A 15844-nucleotide genomic window follows, 5' to 3' on the forward strand; every position below is an offset into this window, starting at 1 on the left:
AGATGACTTGAAGCACTTATTGATGAAGATTAAAGACTACAGTCTGTAGTATGGATTACACATCAACATAAAGAAAACAAAAATCCTCACACCTGGACCAAAAGCAGCATCATGACAAATGGAGAAAAGATTAAAGTTGTCAAAGATTTCATGTTATTTGGATCCCCAAACAACACCCATGGAAGCAAGATTCAAGAAATCAGACATCATGTTGCACTGGGCAAATCTGTTGCAAAAACCTCTTTAAAGTGTTGAAGAGCAAATATTTCTCTTTGAAGCCTAAGGTGCACCTGACCAAAGCCATGATATTTTCAATTGTCTCATATATTTGTGAGAACTGGACAATGAATTAGGAAGACTGAAGAATAGTTGATGCTTTTGAATTGTGGTGTTGGTGAAGAAATCTGAAAAAAAAATGGATTTCCAGTAGAATGAACAAATTTGTTCTGGAAGAAGTGCAGCTAGGAGGCTTCTTGTAAGCAAGAATGGCTAGACTTTGTCTCACCTATTTTGGTCATGTTGTGAGATAGACCATTCCTTGAAGAAGTACATCATGCTTGGTAACATGGAGGATCAGCAAAAAAGGGGAAGACCCTCAATAAGATGGATTGGCACACTTTTTGCAACAATGGTATCAACTATAGCAATGATAGTGAGGATGGCACACAACCAGGCATTGTTTTGTTTTATTGTACATAAGGTCTCTCTGAGTCAGAGCTGAGGAAATAGCACCTACAAATAGCAACAATAAATCAAGCAAGACCTGTTGATGTAGAGATTTCAACAGAGATCCAGGTACGGATGGGGAGGGACCCAGGTGCCATCCTCAAGAAGCAGGAAAGTGGGGGAAAGAGAAGCCGAGAGGGATGAAAGAGCAGAGTAGCATCAGGGATCCAGATAAGGGAAGGGACCCACGTCCCACCACCAAGAGGCAGCAAAGCAGGGAAAGAGAAGCCAGGAAGGATGACAGAGCAGAGCAGAGGGGCAGCAGGGACCCACGTAAGGGGAGGGCGGAAAAGTTTCAAACAGCTAAAGGAAACAAATTTATCTATCATTTTGTCATACTGTGGTGGTTTGCATTTTGCTGTGAAGCTTGAGGCTATGCCACCAGTGTTTCAAATGCAGCAGAATTCACATGGTACACAGGTTTCAACAAAAGTTACAGGCTGAGACAGGTCAGGAAGAAGGCAGAGGCCATCTATTTCTCAAAGAATTGGTCAGGGAAAACCTTATGAATAGCAGAGAAACATTGTCTAATACATTGCTGTGCAACTTTATGAGTAGCCCGGAAACATTGTCTGATAGAATCTAGGAGGATGAGACCCTTAGGTCAAAAAGCTCTCAAAACATGACTGGGAAAGAGCAGCATCATCAGCATAGAACCAACCTCACTGATATGGATGAAGTAAAGCTTTTGAGACCTCCTTTTGCTGATGTGGCATGACTCAAATTGAGGAGAAACAGCTGCAAAACCCATTAATAATCAGAACACAGAATGTACGAAGTATGAATCTAGGAAAATTGGAAGTTGTCAAAAATGAAATGGAACCCATAAAGATTGTTTTCCTAGGCATTAGTGAGCTGAAATTGACCGGTTTTGGACATTTTTAATCTGATGACCATATGATCTACTATGCCTGGAATAACAGTTTGAAGAGGAATGGTGTGTCATCCATCATCACAAAGGATGTTTCAAGATCTCTCCTGAAGTACAATGCTGTCAGTGATAGAGTAATATTCATACACCTACAAGGAAGACCAGTTAATACTACTATTATTCAAATTTATGTACCAACCACCAGAGACAAAGATGAAATGGAAGATTTTTATCAACTTCTGCTGTCTGAAATTGACCAAATATGCAATCAAGATGTATTAATTATCACTGGTGACTGGAACACAAAAGTTGGAAACAAAGAAGAATCACCAGTAGTTGGAAAATTTGGCCTTGGTGACAGAAATAATGTTGGAGATCGCATGCGAGAATTTTGCAAGACCAATGACTTATTGATTGCAAATACCTTTTTTCAGCAACACAAATGGCAGCTATACAATTGGACTTCACCAAATGGAGTACACAGGAATCAAACTGACTACACCTGTGGCAAGAGGTGATGGAGAAGCTCAGTATCTTCAGTAAAAACAAGGCCAGACGCTGATTGTGGAACAGACCATCAACTGCTCATACGCAAGTTCAACTTGAAGTTGAAGGCAATTAAAACAAATCCACAAGAGCCAAAATATGACCTTGAATAAATCCCTCCTGAATTTAGAGACCGTCTAAACAATAGGTTTGATGCTTTGAACACCAGTGACCAAAAAACAGAGGAATTGTGGGATGACATCAAGAACATCATCCATGAGGAGAGCAAAAGATCATTAAAAAGACAAGAAATGAAGAAATGACCAAAATGGATGTCAGAAGAGACTCTGAAACTTGCCCTTGATAAAACAGTAGCTAAAGCAAATAGAAAAAATAATGAGACAAAAGAGCTGAACAGAAGATTTCAAAGAGCAGCTCAAGCACACAAAGACAATTACTAAAATGACATGTGCAAAGACCTGGAGTTAGAAAACCAAAAGGGAAGAACACACTCAGAATTTCTCAAGCTTAAAGAACTGAGGAAAACATTTAAGCTTCAAGTTGCAATATAGAAAAATTCTATGGGCAAAATATTGAATGATGCAATAAGCATCAAAAGAAGATGGAAGGAATACACAGAGTCAGTGTACCAAAAAGAACTGGTCAATGTTCATCCATTTCAGAAGGTGGCATATGATCAATAACCAATGGTACTGAAGGAAGAAGTTGAAGCTGCACTGAAGAAATTGGCAAAGAATAGAGTTCCAGGAATTGATGGAAAACCCATTGAGATGTTTCAAGAAATGGATGCCCCACTGGAGGCAGTTACTCAGTTATGCCAAGAGATTTGGAAGACAGCTAAATGGGCAACTGACTGGAAGAGTTCCATATTTGTAGCCATTCCAAAGAAAGGTGATTTCCACAGAATGCAGAAATTATTGAAAAAATGTCATTAATATCACACACAAGTAAATTCTTACTGAAGATAATTAAAAAACGGTTGCAGCAATATATTGACAGAGAACTTCCAGAAGTGCAAGCTGGATTCAGAAGAGGATGTATAACAAGGGATGTCATTGCTGATGCAAGATGGATCTTGGCTGAAAACAAATAGAAAGATGTTTACTTGTGTGTGTTTTTTTTTTTTTTTTGGCCATGCTAAAGCATTTGATTGTTTGGATCATAACAAATTGTGAATAACATTGATAAGAACAGAATTCCAGAGAACTTCATTATGCTCATGAGGAAACTGTACATAGTCCAGGAGGCTGTTCAAACAGAACAAGGGGACACTACATGGTTTAAATTCAAGAAGGGAGTGAATCAGGGTTGTATCCTTTCACCATACTTATTCAATCTATATGTTGAGCAAATAGTCAGAGAAGCTGGACTATATGAAGAAGCAAGTGGCATCAATATTGGAGGAAGAATCATTAACAACTGCAATACACTGATGACACAACTTTGCTTGCTGAAAGTGAGGATGACTTGAAGCACTTACTGATGAGGATGACTTGAAGCACTTATTGATACAGTCTGCAGTAGGGAATACATCTCAATATAAAGAAAACAAAAATCCTCACAACTGGACATACCAGCAGCATCATGATAAATGGAAAAAACTTTGAAGTTGTCAAAGAAATCACATTGTTTGGTTCTACAATCGACACCAATGGAAACAGCAATCAGGGCATCACAAGACATTTAGCATTGGACAATTCAGCTGCAAAGAACCTCTTTCAATTGGTGAGGGGCAAAGATGTCTCCTTGAAGACTCAGGTGCACCTGACACAAGCCAGGATATTTTCAATTGCCTCATATGCATGTGAGAGCTGAACGATGAATAAGGAAGACCAAAGAATAATTGATGCTTTTGAGTTTTGGTGTTGGTGAAGAATGCTGAAAGTATCATGGACTGCTAAAAGAACTAACAAGTCTGTCCTGGAGGAAGTACAGCCAGAATTCTCCTTGGAAGCAAGAATGGCTAGACTTTGTCTCACCTACCTTGGTCATGTTATCAGAAGGGACCATTCTCTGGAGAAGGATGTCATGCTTGGTAAGGTGGTAGATCCACAAAAGAGGGGAAGGCCCTCAACAAGATGGATTGATACAGTGGCCGTGGCAAAGGGCACAATATAGCAGAGGTCACGGAGCTGGCACAGGACCAAGCGGTGTTTCGTTCTACTGTGCATAGGGTCACTATGAGTCAGAGACTACTCGATGGCACCTAACAACAACAACAATTCAAAAACAGTTGCAGCAGTATACTGACAAGGAAATGTCAGAAATTCAAGCAGGATTTAGAAGAGAACAGGGAACAAGGGATATCATTGCTGAGGTCAGATGGATCTTGGCTACAAGCCAAGAGTGCCAGAAAAATGTTTACCTGTGTTTTGTTAACTATTCAAAGGCATTTGACTGTTTGAATCATAACAAATTATGGAGAACATTGCAAAGAATTGTGCTCATGAGGATCTGTACATAGACCAAAGCCAATGTTATTGATAACATTGCACTCTAGTGTTTCATTCTTTTTTACATAAAGTAGCTATGAGTTGGAGGTGATACGACAGCCCCTAGACACAAAAACACGAGAGTTAAAATATGACATTGATTATATTCTACCTGAATTTAGAGATCATATGAAGAATGGATTTTACATATTGTACACCAATGACCCAAGACTGAAGAGTTATGGGATTATATCAAGAACATTATACAGTCAGTAAAAACACAAAAAGGGAAGAAGCAACCAAAATGGATTTCAGAAGAGACTGAAACTTGCTCTTGAATGGAGATTTGCTAAAGCGAATGGAAGAAAAGATGAAATAAAAGAGCTGAAAATATTATTTCAAAGGGTGGCTTGAGAAGACAAAGTATTTAAGTGAAATACGCAAAGACTTAGAGTTAGAAAAACAACAGGGAACACCGTGCTCAGCATTTCTCAAGCTAAAAGAACTGAGGAAACAATTTAAGCTTTGATTTGCAATATTGAAGGATTCTTGGGCAAAATATTGAACAATGTGGGAAGCATCAAAAGAAGATGGAAGGAATACATAGAGACACTGTACCAAAAAAAATGGTCTATGTTCAGCTATTTCAGGATGTAGCACATGATCAAGACCAAATAATATTGAAGGAAGATGTCCAAGCTACACTAAAGGTATTGGTAAAAAACAAGGATTCAGGAATTGACAGAATACCCATTGAGATGTTTCAACAAGTGGAAGGAGCACTGGAGGCACTTACTTGTCAATGCTAAGAAAGTTGGAAGAGAGCTACCTGGCCAATCAAATGGATGAGATCCACATTTGTGCCCATTCCAAGAATGGTGATCCAATAGAAACTGAAAAACATCAAACTATATCATTAACATCACATGCAAGTAAAACTTTGCTGAAAACAATTCAAAGAAGGTTGTAGCAGTATTTTAATAGAGGACTTCCAGACATTCAAGCTGGATTCAGAAGAGAACATGGAACAAGGTATATCATTGCTGACGTCAATTGGATTTTGGGTGAAAGAAAGGAATACCAGAAAGATGTTTACCTTTGTTTTATTCACTATTCAAATGCCTTTGACTGTGTGGATCATAACAAATTGTGGATAATATAGAGAAGAATGGGAATTCCAGAACACCTAGCTGTGCTCATGAGGAGACTGTAATAGACAAAGATGCTGTCATTCAAATGGAAAAAGGGGATACTGCATAGTTTAAAATCAGGAAGGGTGTGCATTAAAGTTGCATCTTTTCATCTTATTCAGTCTGTACACTAAACAAACAATCTGAGAAACTGGACTCTATGGAGAAGAACGTGGCATCAGGACTGGAGGAAGACTCATTTGTTAACAACCAGCAATATGCAGATGACACAATCTTGTTTGTTGACATGAATGACTTGAAGCACTTAATGATGTTGTTGTTGTTGTTATGTGCCGTGGAGTCGGCCCCGACTCATAGTGACCCCTCCTTGGGTTTCCGAGGCAGTATCACTACGGAAGTAGGATTGCCCAACCTTTCTTCTGAGGAGTGGCTGGTGGGTTTGAACCACCAGCCTTCTGGTACAGTCTTCAGTATGGCTTACATCTCAAGCTAAAGAAAACAAAAATCTTCACAACTGGACCAATAAGCAACATCACGATTAATGGAGAAAATACTGAAGTTGTTAGGGATTTCATGTTCCTTGGATCCACAATCAATATCCATGGAAGCAGCTGTCAAGAAATCAGACATCATATTGCATTGGGCAAATCGGCTGCAAAAAAAAAACCTCTTTAAAGTGTTAAGGAGCAAAGATGTCACTATGAAGACTAAGGTGTGTGTAACCCAAACCTTGGTAATTAAATCACATCAAATGAATGTGAAAATGGAACAATGAATATAAAAAGGTGAAAACAAGTAGTAGCCTTTGAATTGTGTTGGGGAGGAATGCTGAAAATATCACGGACTTCCAGAAGAACGAACAAATCTGTCCTGGAGGAAGTACACCCAGAATACTCCTTAAAAGCAGGAATGGCCAAACTTTGTCTTCTCTACTTTGATCATGTTGTCAGCAGGGACTGCTCCTTGGATTAGGATATCTTGCTTGATAAAGCAGAGAGTCACCAAAAAAGGGAAAGACCCTCAACAAGACAGGTTGATACATTTGCTGCAACAATTGGCTCAAGCATAGCAACAACTGTGAGGATGTCACAAGACTGAGTAGTATTTCATTATACGTAGGTCACTATAATTAGGAACCAACTTGCTGGCACCTAACAATATTTTAAATCATGCAAACAATATGAGTCCTCATATAAGTAAGAATATTACTTTTTCAAGAAAACATAACATGTGTTTTAGGCTTTCAATTCTATTTTTCTCATGTAACTGGCACAGAGGAGATACATTATCATTGCTCTATAATCAATGGTCTTCACCCATTTTTGATACACAGGATGAAAGATTGTTCCTCTAGTACTTGAAGGAGAGAGATTCTTTGCCATTCACTTTTGTTTTAAGTCTGTCTCTCAGACATTATACCCTCCTAAGAGGGGCTTTCATAGGATAGATTCTGATACTGCAAATGTGAACAGTGACAAAAGATTTAAAATTTTCAAAGAATCATACATCATCTACATCCATAGATTTAGACAAATCATACATCATTTACATTCACAACATAATTATTAGAGCATATTGGTGGTGAGCAAGAAGAAGGGAATGCTATTCTCAAACAGTCAGTAATTATCCACTAGAAATTCTTCTTGAGAAACTAAAATCAGATTAAATAAACTCAAGATATTTGAAGGTAGAGAACAGAAGTCCCCAAGGACTACCACTGTTGGGAGCGCACAGGCCCATGATTAGACATGGCTGACTCACCATTCCTCTTAAATAGCCAAGCTCATTTATCCAGTCAAAGATTATGGAACTGAAGGTTTGATGAAGTGGTAATCACTCAACTGAAGAAAATAATCATGGTCTTTTTCAGTGAAGAACCACAACATGTCCAAGGGCATCTAGAATGTGGAATGAGGACAGAAAATGAATGTTACAGCTAAGACATTTTACATATAAGGTAAGCCAAAGAATATGCAAAACAGATCAGCTATAAATGGGCATAATTTCATGTGTATTTGCAAGTCTGGTTTAATAACAATTTGAGGGACAGAGCATTTACCTTTATCATCCACATGTTCACATATTTCTGGATGCTGTTCTATAACACAGTTTTGATTCATTCATTCTCTGACGTCACTCAAAAATCTCCACAGTACATCAGCCCCCCATGTTTAACAGAATAAGGTCTAAACTTCTTAGCATGCCATTCAAGATTCAGAACATTTTTCTAGCCATAGCCATCATTTTTCCCCTTTAAACATCCTATGAAACTTTTAACTGGAAAGCAAACTGATGTGTTGCCAGATACATGATTTTAAGATCTATTAATCCTGGACCTTTCCAGGACCTAGTAGTTGTTCAGGAGATGTTAGATCTCATTCCTGTTCCTTTGGAAAACTTTAGCTTTCCTTCTCTAAACTTCATTGTTAGTAAAATATGTTGACCAACCTGAAATAGATGCATGATCTGAACAGAGGTAGAATAACTTTGTTATTTAGATATGAAACAATTCATCTTTAAATTACTAGGGAACATGGTGTATTGGAAAATACACTAGATTTTTTCACACAAGACTGACAAACAAATAAAAGCTCAGGTTGACACTTCAAAATAAACCTGTGAATTGTCTTTCATCAAATTTTACAGGATAGTGCAAAATATGAAGGGTGGGTTGAAGTTCTGGTGATCATAAGATAAGACCAAACTCACTAATTTCGAGCTGATTTGACTCACAGAGGCCCCACCTTGGGTTTCTGAGGCAGTATCACTATGGAAGTAGATTGCCCAATCTTCCTTCCGAGGAGTGGCTGGTGGGTTTGAACCACCAGCCTTCTGGTTAGCAGTGAAATGTCTTAGGCACTATGCCACAAGAGCTGGGTGATATCAGTACCTAGGTCATCTTGCCATTCTGTCCTACCGTGACATCCCCATGAGTCTCCTAGGTCAAATAAAAACCTCAAGCTGCCTTTCTGGTCAACCCATAATACAAGGTTATAGAAAAAGTCTCTTCAAATAATACTGTGGAGACATGGTTTTCATATTAGACTTTCATGGGCAGCAATCCAAAAATATAGGCGAGAAGTCAAATAATCATTATGTTTCCTAGATACACTCCTGGCCAAAAGGAGAATGTATTGTTTTATTGGAGTGATGAGAGACAGTAATTATACTTTATACAAAACATCATTGTGCTTTTTTAATGTACATTAACTGTAGTTAATGTAAGTGCTTCTTAAGATGTTTGAGGAGACATGTGAGAAGCGACTCATCGATTAATTTTTTTCTAAGCTGTAGAATGGAATATACTCACATAGAAGAACTAGGAAGTTCATTAAGTTTGAGTCTATTCTTATATTTATGGAGTATTTTAATTGCACTACTTATGTAGTGCAACTGAAAACATAAACAGAAATTCACACACATTCTCTTCTAAGATCTGTCTGCCAAAATTCCAGATGTTTAAGCATTTGAATTTTATGCCTGCAATCGATAATGTAAAAAGTTATCCTTCAGAATCGTTCTTTGATGCTTATCTTAGACTTCACCATGATGTTTCATGATAAAATCAAATGTTAATTAACGTCTGTTCTTCTCCCAGTTCTGGCTCAGATTTGGGGCACAATTTTCACAATGGATTTTAGCCAATAGTCTATTCATGGATATATTTTTTCATTATTAATATTTTTAGCTGTGATACACTTATGTGTTTCTCTCTTTTGTTCTTCTAGTTGTATATAAACATGAGGAGAGAAAATGAGACATCTGTGATAGGTTTTACCCTCCTTGGACTCTTCCCAGGAATGAGTCACATTGGCTTAATGATCTGCGCTATTCTTCTTGTCTACATTGTTGCCATCACAGGAAACTCTACCCTGGTCCTCCTCATTGTTCTGGATCCTAGGCTCCACAGCCCCATGTACTTCCCGCTCAGTCAGCTCTCCCTCATGGACATCTCCCTCATCTCCACCACAGTTCTCAAGATGCTAACCAACTATTTCTTAGGTACATCTGATATTTCATACGTTGGCTGTGGAACTCAGGTCTATTTTTACTCTGCCTTGGGAGGTAGTGAATGTATTTTGCTAACCTTTATGGCTTATGACCGATATGTGGCTATTTGTAACCCTTTGAGGTACATGGTCATTGTGAATCCTAAACTTTGCCTGCAGATGGCCATTGTGTCCTGGATTGGGGGTGCTATTCATTCTGTAGTTCAGACTGTATATACCATGCATTTTCCCAGATGTGGCTCAAGAGAAATCCATAATTTTTTCTGTGAACTCCAAGCAGTACTTAAACGATCATGTGAGGACACGTCAGCTTATAAGAAAGTAGTTTTAGTAATGGCAATTTTATTTCTTCTCATACCCTTTGGCCTTATCCTCACCTCGTATATTCTTATCTTTCTTAGTGTTCTCCACATACGTTCTTCCAAGGGGAGAAATAAAGCTTTCACCACCTGCTCTTCCCATTTGATGGTGGTGTTTCTCTACTTTGGCCCAACTATGTTCGTCTACATGATTCCCAGCTCTTTACGCAACTCAGAGCAGGCTCAAGGGCTCTCTATATTCTATACCATTCTGACTCCCATGTTGAACCCCCTCATATACAGCCTAAGGAACAAGGACGTAGGGGAGGCTCTGAGGAAAGTTCTATGCAAAGGCCTTATCATTAGGTAGAATAGTGCTGTTAGAATTCAGTACATCTTTATGAATCAAGACACATTCTTAGGTTATCAATTTTCAATGGTGGCAATATTTACATTTAGAAATTATTTTAATAATTATATATATCTAACTGCTTGGATTTAGAATTTGGTCTATATTTGGCAAAATTATCCAGTTGTTAAAGTTGTATTCTCTTAGTATAAAAATCTTGCTGGATTCATTATTTAAAAAGTGGAGTAGGGAGCTGTAATCAAAATTACAATGTGCCTTGATTGTTTTGGTATTGAGTTATATGAAGACAACTCAAGTAAGTAAAACTGTAATATTCTTTAGTCAATTCTCCTATGTCATATATTCTCCACCTACTCCCAGTAGATTTCAAAAGTAGCACACTACTACTAGTTAATGAATAGACAGTAGATGTAAATATTGATGGTTTTCAGCTAAAATACGCATCGATTCTAGTTTCACTCAAAATGTAATTTTTCAAAATTTCAGGATAATACTGTGAAACAAAACTTAAGATAAAGTTATTTTTATATATCTTTTCTTATTGATGAGATTTCTAGAACACATATAATAATTGATTTGATTTAGTATGAAACACACTTTTGTGTATTATACATGTGTAGTCACATTTTTATAGTTATTTTCATTTCTAAGTGCCTAATTCTCTGTGATGAAGACTGCAATTTTCTTTGTGCTAAGTTTAGTTCATTACTGACACAATAATAATACTCTGTGTTGAGGATGACAATGATGGTAATTGTGATGTTAACAATGTATTCAATGAGACAATTCTACTTTTAACGGTTTGAACTATAGTAACACGTGTCCTCTCTATAGAAAGTTATTTTTCATTATCTGAACTAACTTGGTGTCTCATAATGAGATCTTGTAAAGAACCATTTTATAGGAATTAGAAAATGGGATAAAATAACTCTGAGACTTCTTATAATCATGGCTATAGGCACTTCAACTGGATTAGTTCACCTTGTGTTCCATTCAAGGAGCTGTGGCTGTGTAGTGGTTAAGGTATTTGGCTGCTAACCAAAATGTCGATGGTTCAAACCCACCAACTGCTCCACAAAGAAAGATGATGCAATCTGCTTCCAGAGATTTACAGCCTTGGAAACCCAGTAAGGGTTGCTATAAGTTGGAATTGACTCAATGGCAGTGAGTTTGGTTTGGTTTTGTGTTTCATTTAAAGTATGACTTATTATGACTATATGGAACCACACACTTCTGGGATAACTGTGGCTCTCATGATAATTTCCACCAGTGGTGGAGTCATAAGAAAATATGAAGAAACTATGACTCCAGTTCCGATTATAGTGGATGGAGGAAACTGATGTGAGATTCAGCCATTGAGGTTCATTGATCTTATGATTAATTCAGTCCCTGCTTCAAAACAAATGTGGTAAATACACCACATACTCTTTTCTCTGCAAATTTGTCACTTTTCTATTATAACAATATATTGCCATAATATTAAATGTATAACTTATTTAAAAAATGGGCTTAAATTATTCAAAGTTGCACTTCAGAGAAAAAAAATCCATCCAGACTTTTATCTGTGAATAAGTTTATATTCCTAGTTTGATTTTTTTTTTTTTACATAATTGTAATGATATTTGAAAAGGAATTACATAAAATGCATTTTCATTTATGAGTTTATACCACAATCACATTAATATACTCTCTAACTTGATTTTCATGGCTGAATAACATTCTAATAATACAGGAAACTTTTTTTTAAAGCAAACTTAAAATGAAGACAGTTAAAGTAAAATAATTGTTTTTCATAAGCCTCTGTCATTGTTATGAACATGTCGTTCCTTGTACAGTGTTAAGGTATGAAGTACAACCCTGAAGGTTTCCTTTTTGTTCTAAAATATAATTTGCTTGCTTCAGTCCTAGGAATTAGGGATAAAAAAAATATGTTATGAATGACACAATGTTTCTCACAATAAACTTCACTGTTAGAGAAATTTATCATTATAAATGCAAAGACCAAGATAAAGAATGCAAATCTATCAATGTATAAAACTTCAAATCCTGCTGTGATAGCAAGGAGTAGATTTCTTATTCTCAAATTGGTTTATATGACATTGATGAGTTCTCTCAACAAGAGAACTGATATCGTCTCTCCAGTAGTTATTTGTTAATAATTCTATTGTGAAACGTTTACTCCAGAAGCACTTACTATATAGTGTTTGTGTAACAAGCACTGGACAAGAAAGAACCTATTATATTCTTTCAGTTAAGATGTTCAACAATACAGGTCACGTATCGATCCATAGCTATGAGGTGTAAGGTAGAGTGACTCTCTAAAGATTAATAAAATTAAATAGTTGTAGAATTGACAGTCCAGTGTTCCTTCCACTTCATCACAGATGATTTTCCCTTTAGAAATTTAACAAATTAGCTAGTCAAATTCATTTATATTTTAGGAAAATTCAAGCTCTAATATATCAAGTTCATTTACTGTGAGGCTCATCTAAACTTAAGTTGTTTCTAGAACAAACTGAAAGTGTTATTCTCTCTTCCCTGAAAGCACTTATTTCTTGGAAGATGACTTGTAATAAAAGTAGTAAAGAAATAAATATTAAGTTTATATCTTCTTGAAGAAAAATAAACAATTATCCAGGGACATAAAATATACAGGTTATAATATTTTCTTTCATGTTTTCTATCTCCATAATCATGGGGAAATAGTGTTATTGTACATTTGGATAAGTCTCTTAAAATAAAGGGCAGGTGCGCATTCACCTACAAGTATCCTGAGTGGACTGGCTGTAATTTAGGGCTTATTTCAACAGGATTATAAAATAATGAATAGTTCATGATAATTTTTGGTCAAAATTTTGGTCAAATATTGACATACATGAAATCACTAAGTAATCTCTTTGAAAACCCATGTAAAAATCTCATTAAAAATGTGAAAAGAAAACGTCTGCAATAACACTCAAGATAAGTTCAAAATTTATTACATGTGAGAGTCCATTACAAAGATCATCTCACTGTCCTGGTATCCTTCCACTGACTCAAGATTCCTTCCTGAGCCCAAACTGTGCTACCAGGAAACATTCTTTTATTTTACTGGGTGGGATGGAAAAATGTCCTGGAAGGCAGAGCAGTATGATCCAGAGAGGAAAGAATCAGAGGGGAGCAGGTAAAGCAGCACACAGAGAGAGTGTGCATTAGGAAAATAAAAATATAATAATAATAAAAACCACCACACTGCTCTGCATGAAGGGAGTCATGGGAGATAAACAATTTGATACCTCTGGAGATAAGAGTCCTGTCTAGAGAGCTGGGCAGTGGAATCAAATCAGGAAGTTTGGGAAAACTTCTGCATGAAACTTCATATGGCCTAAATTAAAATGTCCACATAATGTCAAATAAGGTGAGAGTAAAACCAGTTGCCATTGAGCTGATTCTGATTCAGCTTGAGAACATTAGTTTTACCATATTATTAGCCACATGATGGCCACATGTGTGCCAGAGGAGAACTGTGCTCCATAGGGTTTTCAATGACTGATTTTTTTAATAGATTGCTAGGCCTTTCTTCCAAGGCACTTCTGGGTGGACTCAAACGTAGAATTTCCAACCTTCTCGTCTGCAGTCAAGCACATCAACCATTTATGCTACCAAGGGACTCCAAGCTGAGAATAAGTTTATCAAATCATCCTGTAAGCATGCATCCCCATGCATACACCCACACCCACACAGACATCCTCCTAGCCAATCACCCTGCTCCTTACATCACTTCTCCTAGTATATTAACATTTCCTAAATTCTGAACTTGGATTAATTCTCTTGATCACCTAGATTAGTGTGTGTGAGTCAGTACGTGTTACCTAGGTGGAAAAATGACATTGTTTGAGGGGCTGATAGATGCCAGAGGCTGTGATAGACGCTGTATATATAAGTAGTATTTCCATAAATTTCAGATCTGAAGAAAAGATGCTATCAACAAATGACTGACTATAAGGAGACAAAGTTTCTGTACATGACTGTTCAACCCCAATAGCTTTATAAATGAAATAATTGAACAGGACCAGTGTTTAGTTAGGAGCTCTGGTACCATAGTGCCAAAGGCACTTGACTGCTAACCAAAAGGCTGGCAGTTCAAACCCACCAGCCACTCCTCGGAAGGAAGGTTGGGCAATCTACTTCTGTAGTGATACTGCCTCAAAAACCCAAGGAGGGGTCACTATGAGTCGGGTCCGACTTAATGGTACATAACAACAACAGCAAGTGTTTGGTACTGCTGTCACCAAGTGAAACAACAAGTATTACAATCTCAGTAAACAATGCTAATAATATGGTAAAACTAATGTTCTCAAGCATAGCAATGATTGCGAGGATGGCACAGGACAGGGCAATGTTTCGTTCTGTTGCGAATAGTGTTGTCATAGGTCGAGATCGACTCAACAGCACATAACAACAACAACAATAACAAATGTTCCCATGTATTATTTGTGGTTCTAGAAAATAATGCAAAACATTTTAGAAAGGACTTTGGAAATATTATCAAAATCTGTAAACAATATTTGATTTGAAAATTCTATATCTGTCATTTCAATAAAAATATAAAAATTCTTATGTTATGACAACATTGTTTAAGATAGTAAAGATTGGAAATCAGCTAAATTTCCCAAATAGAAAAGTAGCTAGGTTAATTATAGCCCAATATCTCAGCAATGAATTATAAAGAGAAAGGGGGGGAGTGTATAAATTAATGAACATTTACTGCTCTACATTTTCTTATTTAATTGTCTTACATGCACATGCACACACATACACACAAAAATAACAGTTGCCAACAAGTTGATTCCGACTCTTGGTGATCTCATATGTGTCAGTGTTAGGGTTTTCAATGGCTGATGTCCTGAAAGTAGATCACCAGGCCTTTCCTCCAAGACGCCTCGAACCTCTAATCTTAACCATTTGCACCATCTGGAGACATTGAAGAATAACGATAATTCTTATACATGTTTGTTTATTTACTTTTATATTAACAAGTGTACACATCCATCTAACTTCTGCCTCAATGGATAGGATATTTCCATGACCCTAGTAAGTTCCCTAATGCTACTTAACAGTCAATTTCTTTCTGCTAAGTAATCACCACTCTGATTTCTACCACCATTGCTTAGTTTTGCCTGTTCTAGAAATTTATATCAGCACAACCATGTTGTTGTTTCTCTTTGGTGTATATCTTATTTCATTCAATATAAAGTTTTTAAATGTAATGTATGTTGTTGCACTTAGTTTGCTACAAAGTAATGTTCCATTGGAGTAACTGGATGGCACAAAGGATTAAATGCTTACCTACTAGCTCGAAGGTTGGTAGTTCAAACACATCCAGAGGCACCTCAGAAGACAGTCCCAGCAGTTTGCTTCCAAGAACCCTATGGATTAGTTTTACTATGCACACATGGTGTCACCATGACTGAAACATTCCTATATAAGTAACTCTCT

General features: G+C 36.9%; 1 protein-coding gene across 1 annotated transcript; it reads left to right on the forward strand.

Moving 5' to 3' along the window:
• The first annotated feature begins 9427 nt into the window (after positions 1–9427).
• Positions 9428–10366, forward strand: LOC103210934 (olfactory receptor 2M2-like). The gene has a single exon (XM_007956844.1). The coding sequence runs from the start codon at positions 9428–9430 to the stop codon at positions 10364–10366; it is 939 nt and encodes a 312-aa protein (XP_007955035.1).
• The last annotated feature ends 5478 nt before the right edge of the window (positions 10367–15844 follow it).

The sequence above is a fragment of the Orycteropus afer genome, unplaced genomic scaffold, assembly GCF_000298275.1.
Source record: "Orycteropus afer afer isolate SDZICR_OR568_19922 unplaced genomic scaffold, OryAfe1.0 scaffold00672, whole genome shotgun sequence".
NCBI classification, from domain to species: domain Eukaryota; kingdom Metazoa; phylum Chordata; class Mammalia; order Tubulidentata; family Orycteropodidae; genus Orycteropus; species Orycteropus afer.

Excerpts from the sequence above, each read along its gene's own strand:
- LOC103210934 (XM_007956844.1), top strand. The coding sequence starts at position 9,428 with ATGAGGAGAGAAAATGAGACATCTGTGATAGGTTTTACCCTCCTTGGA.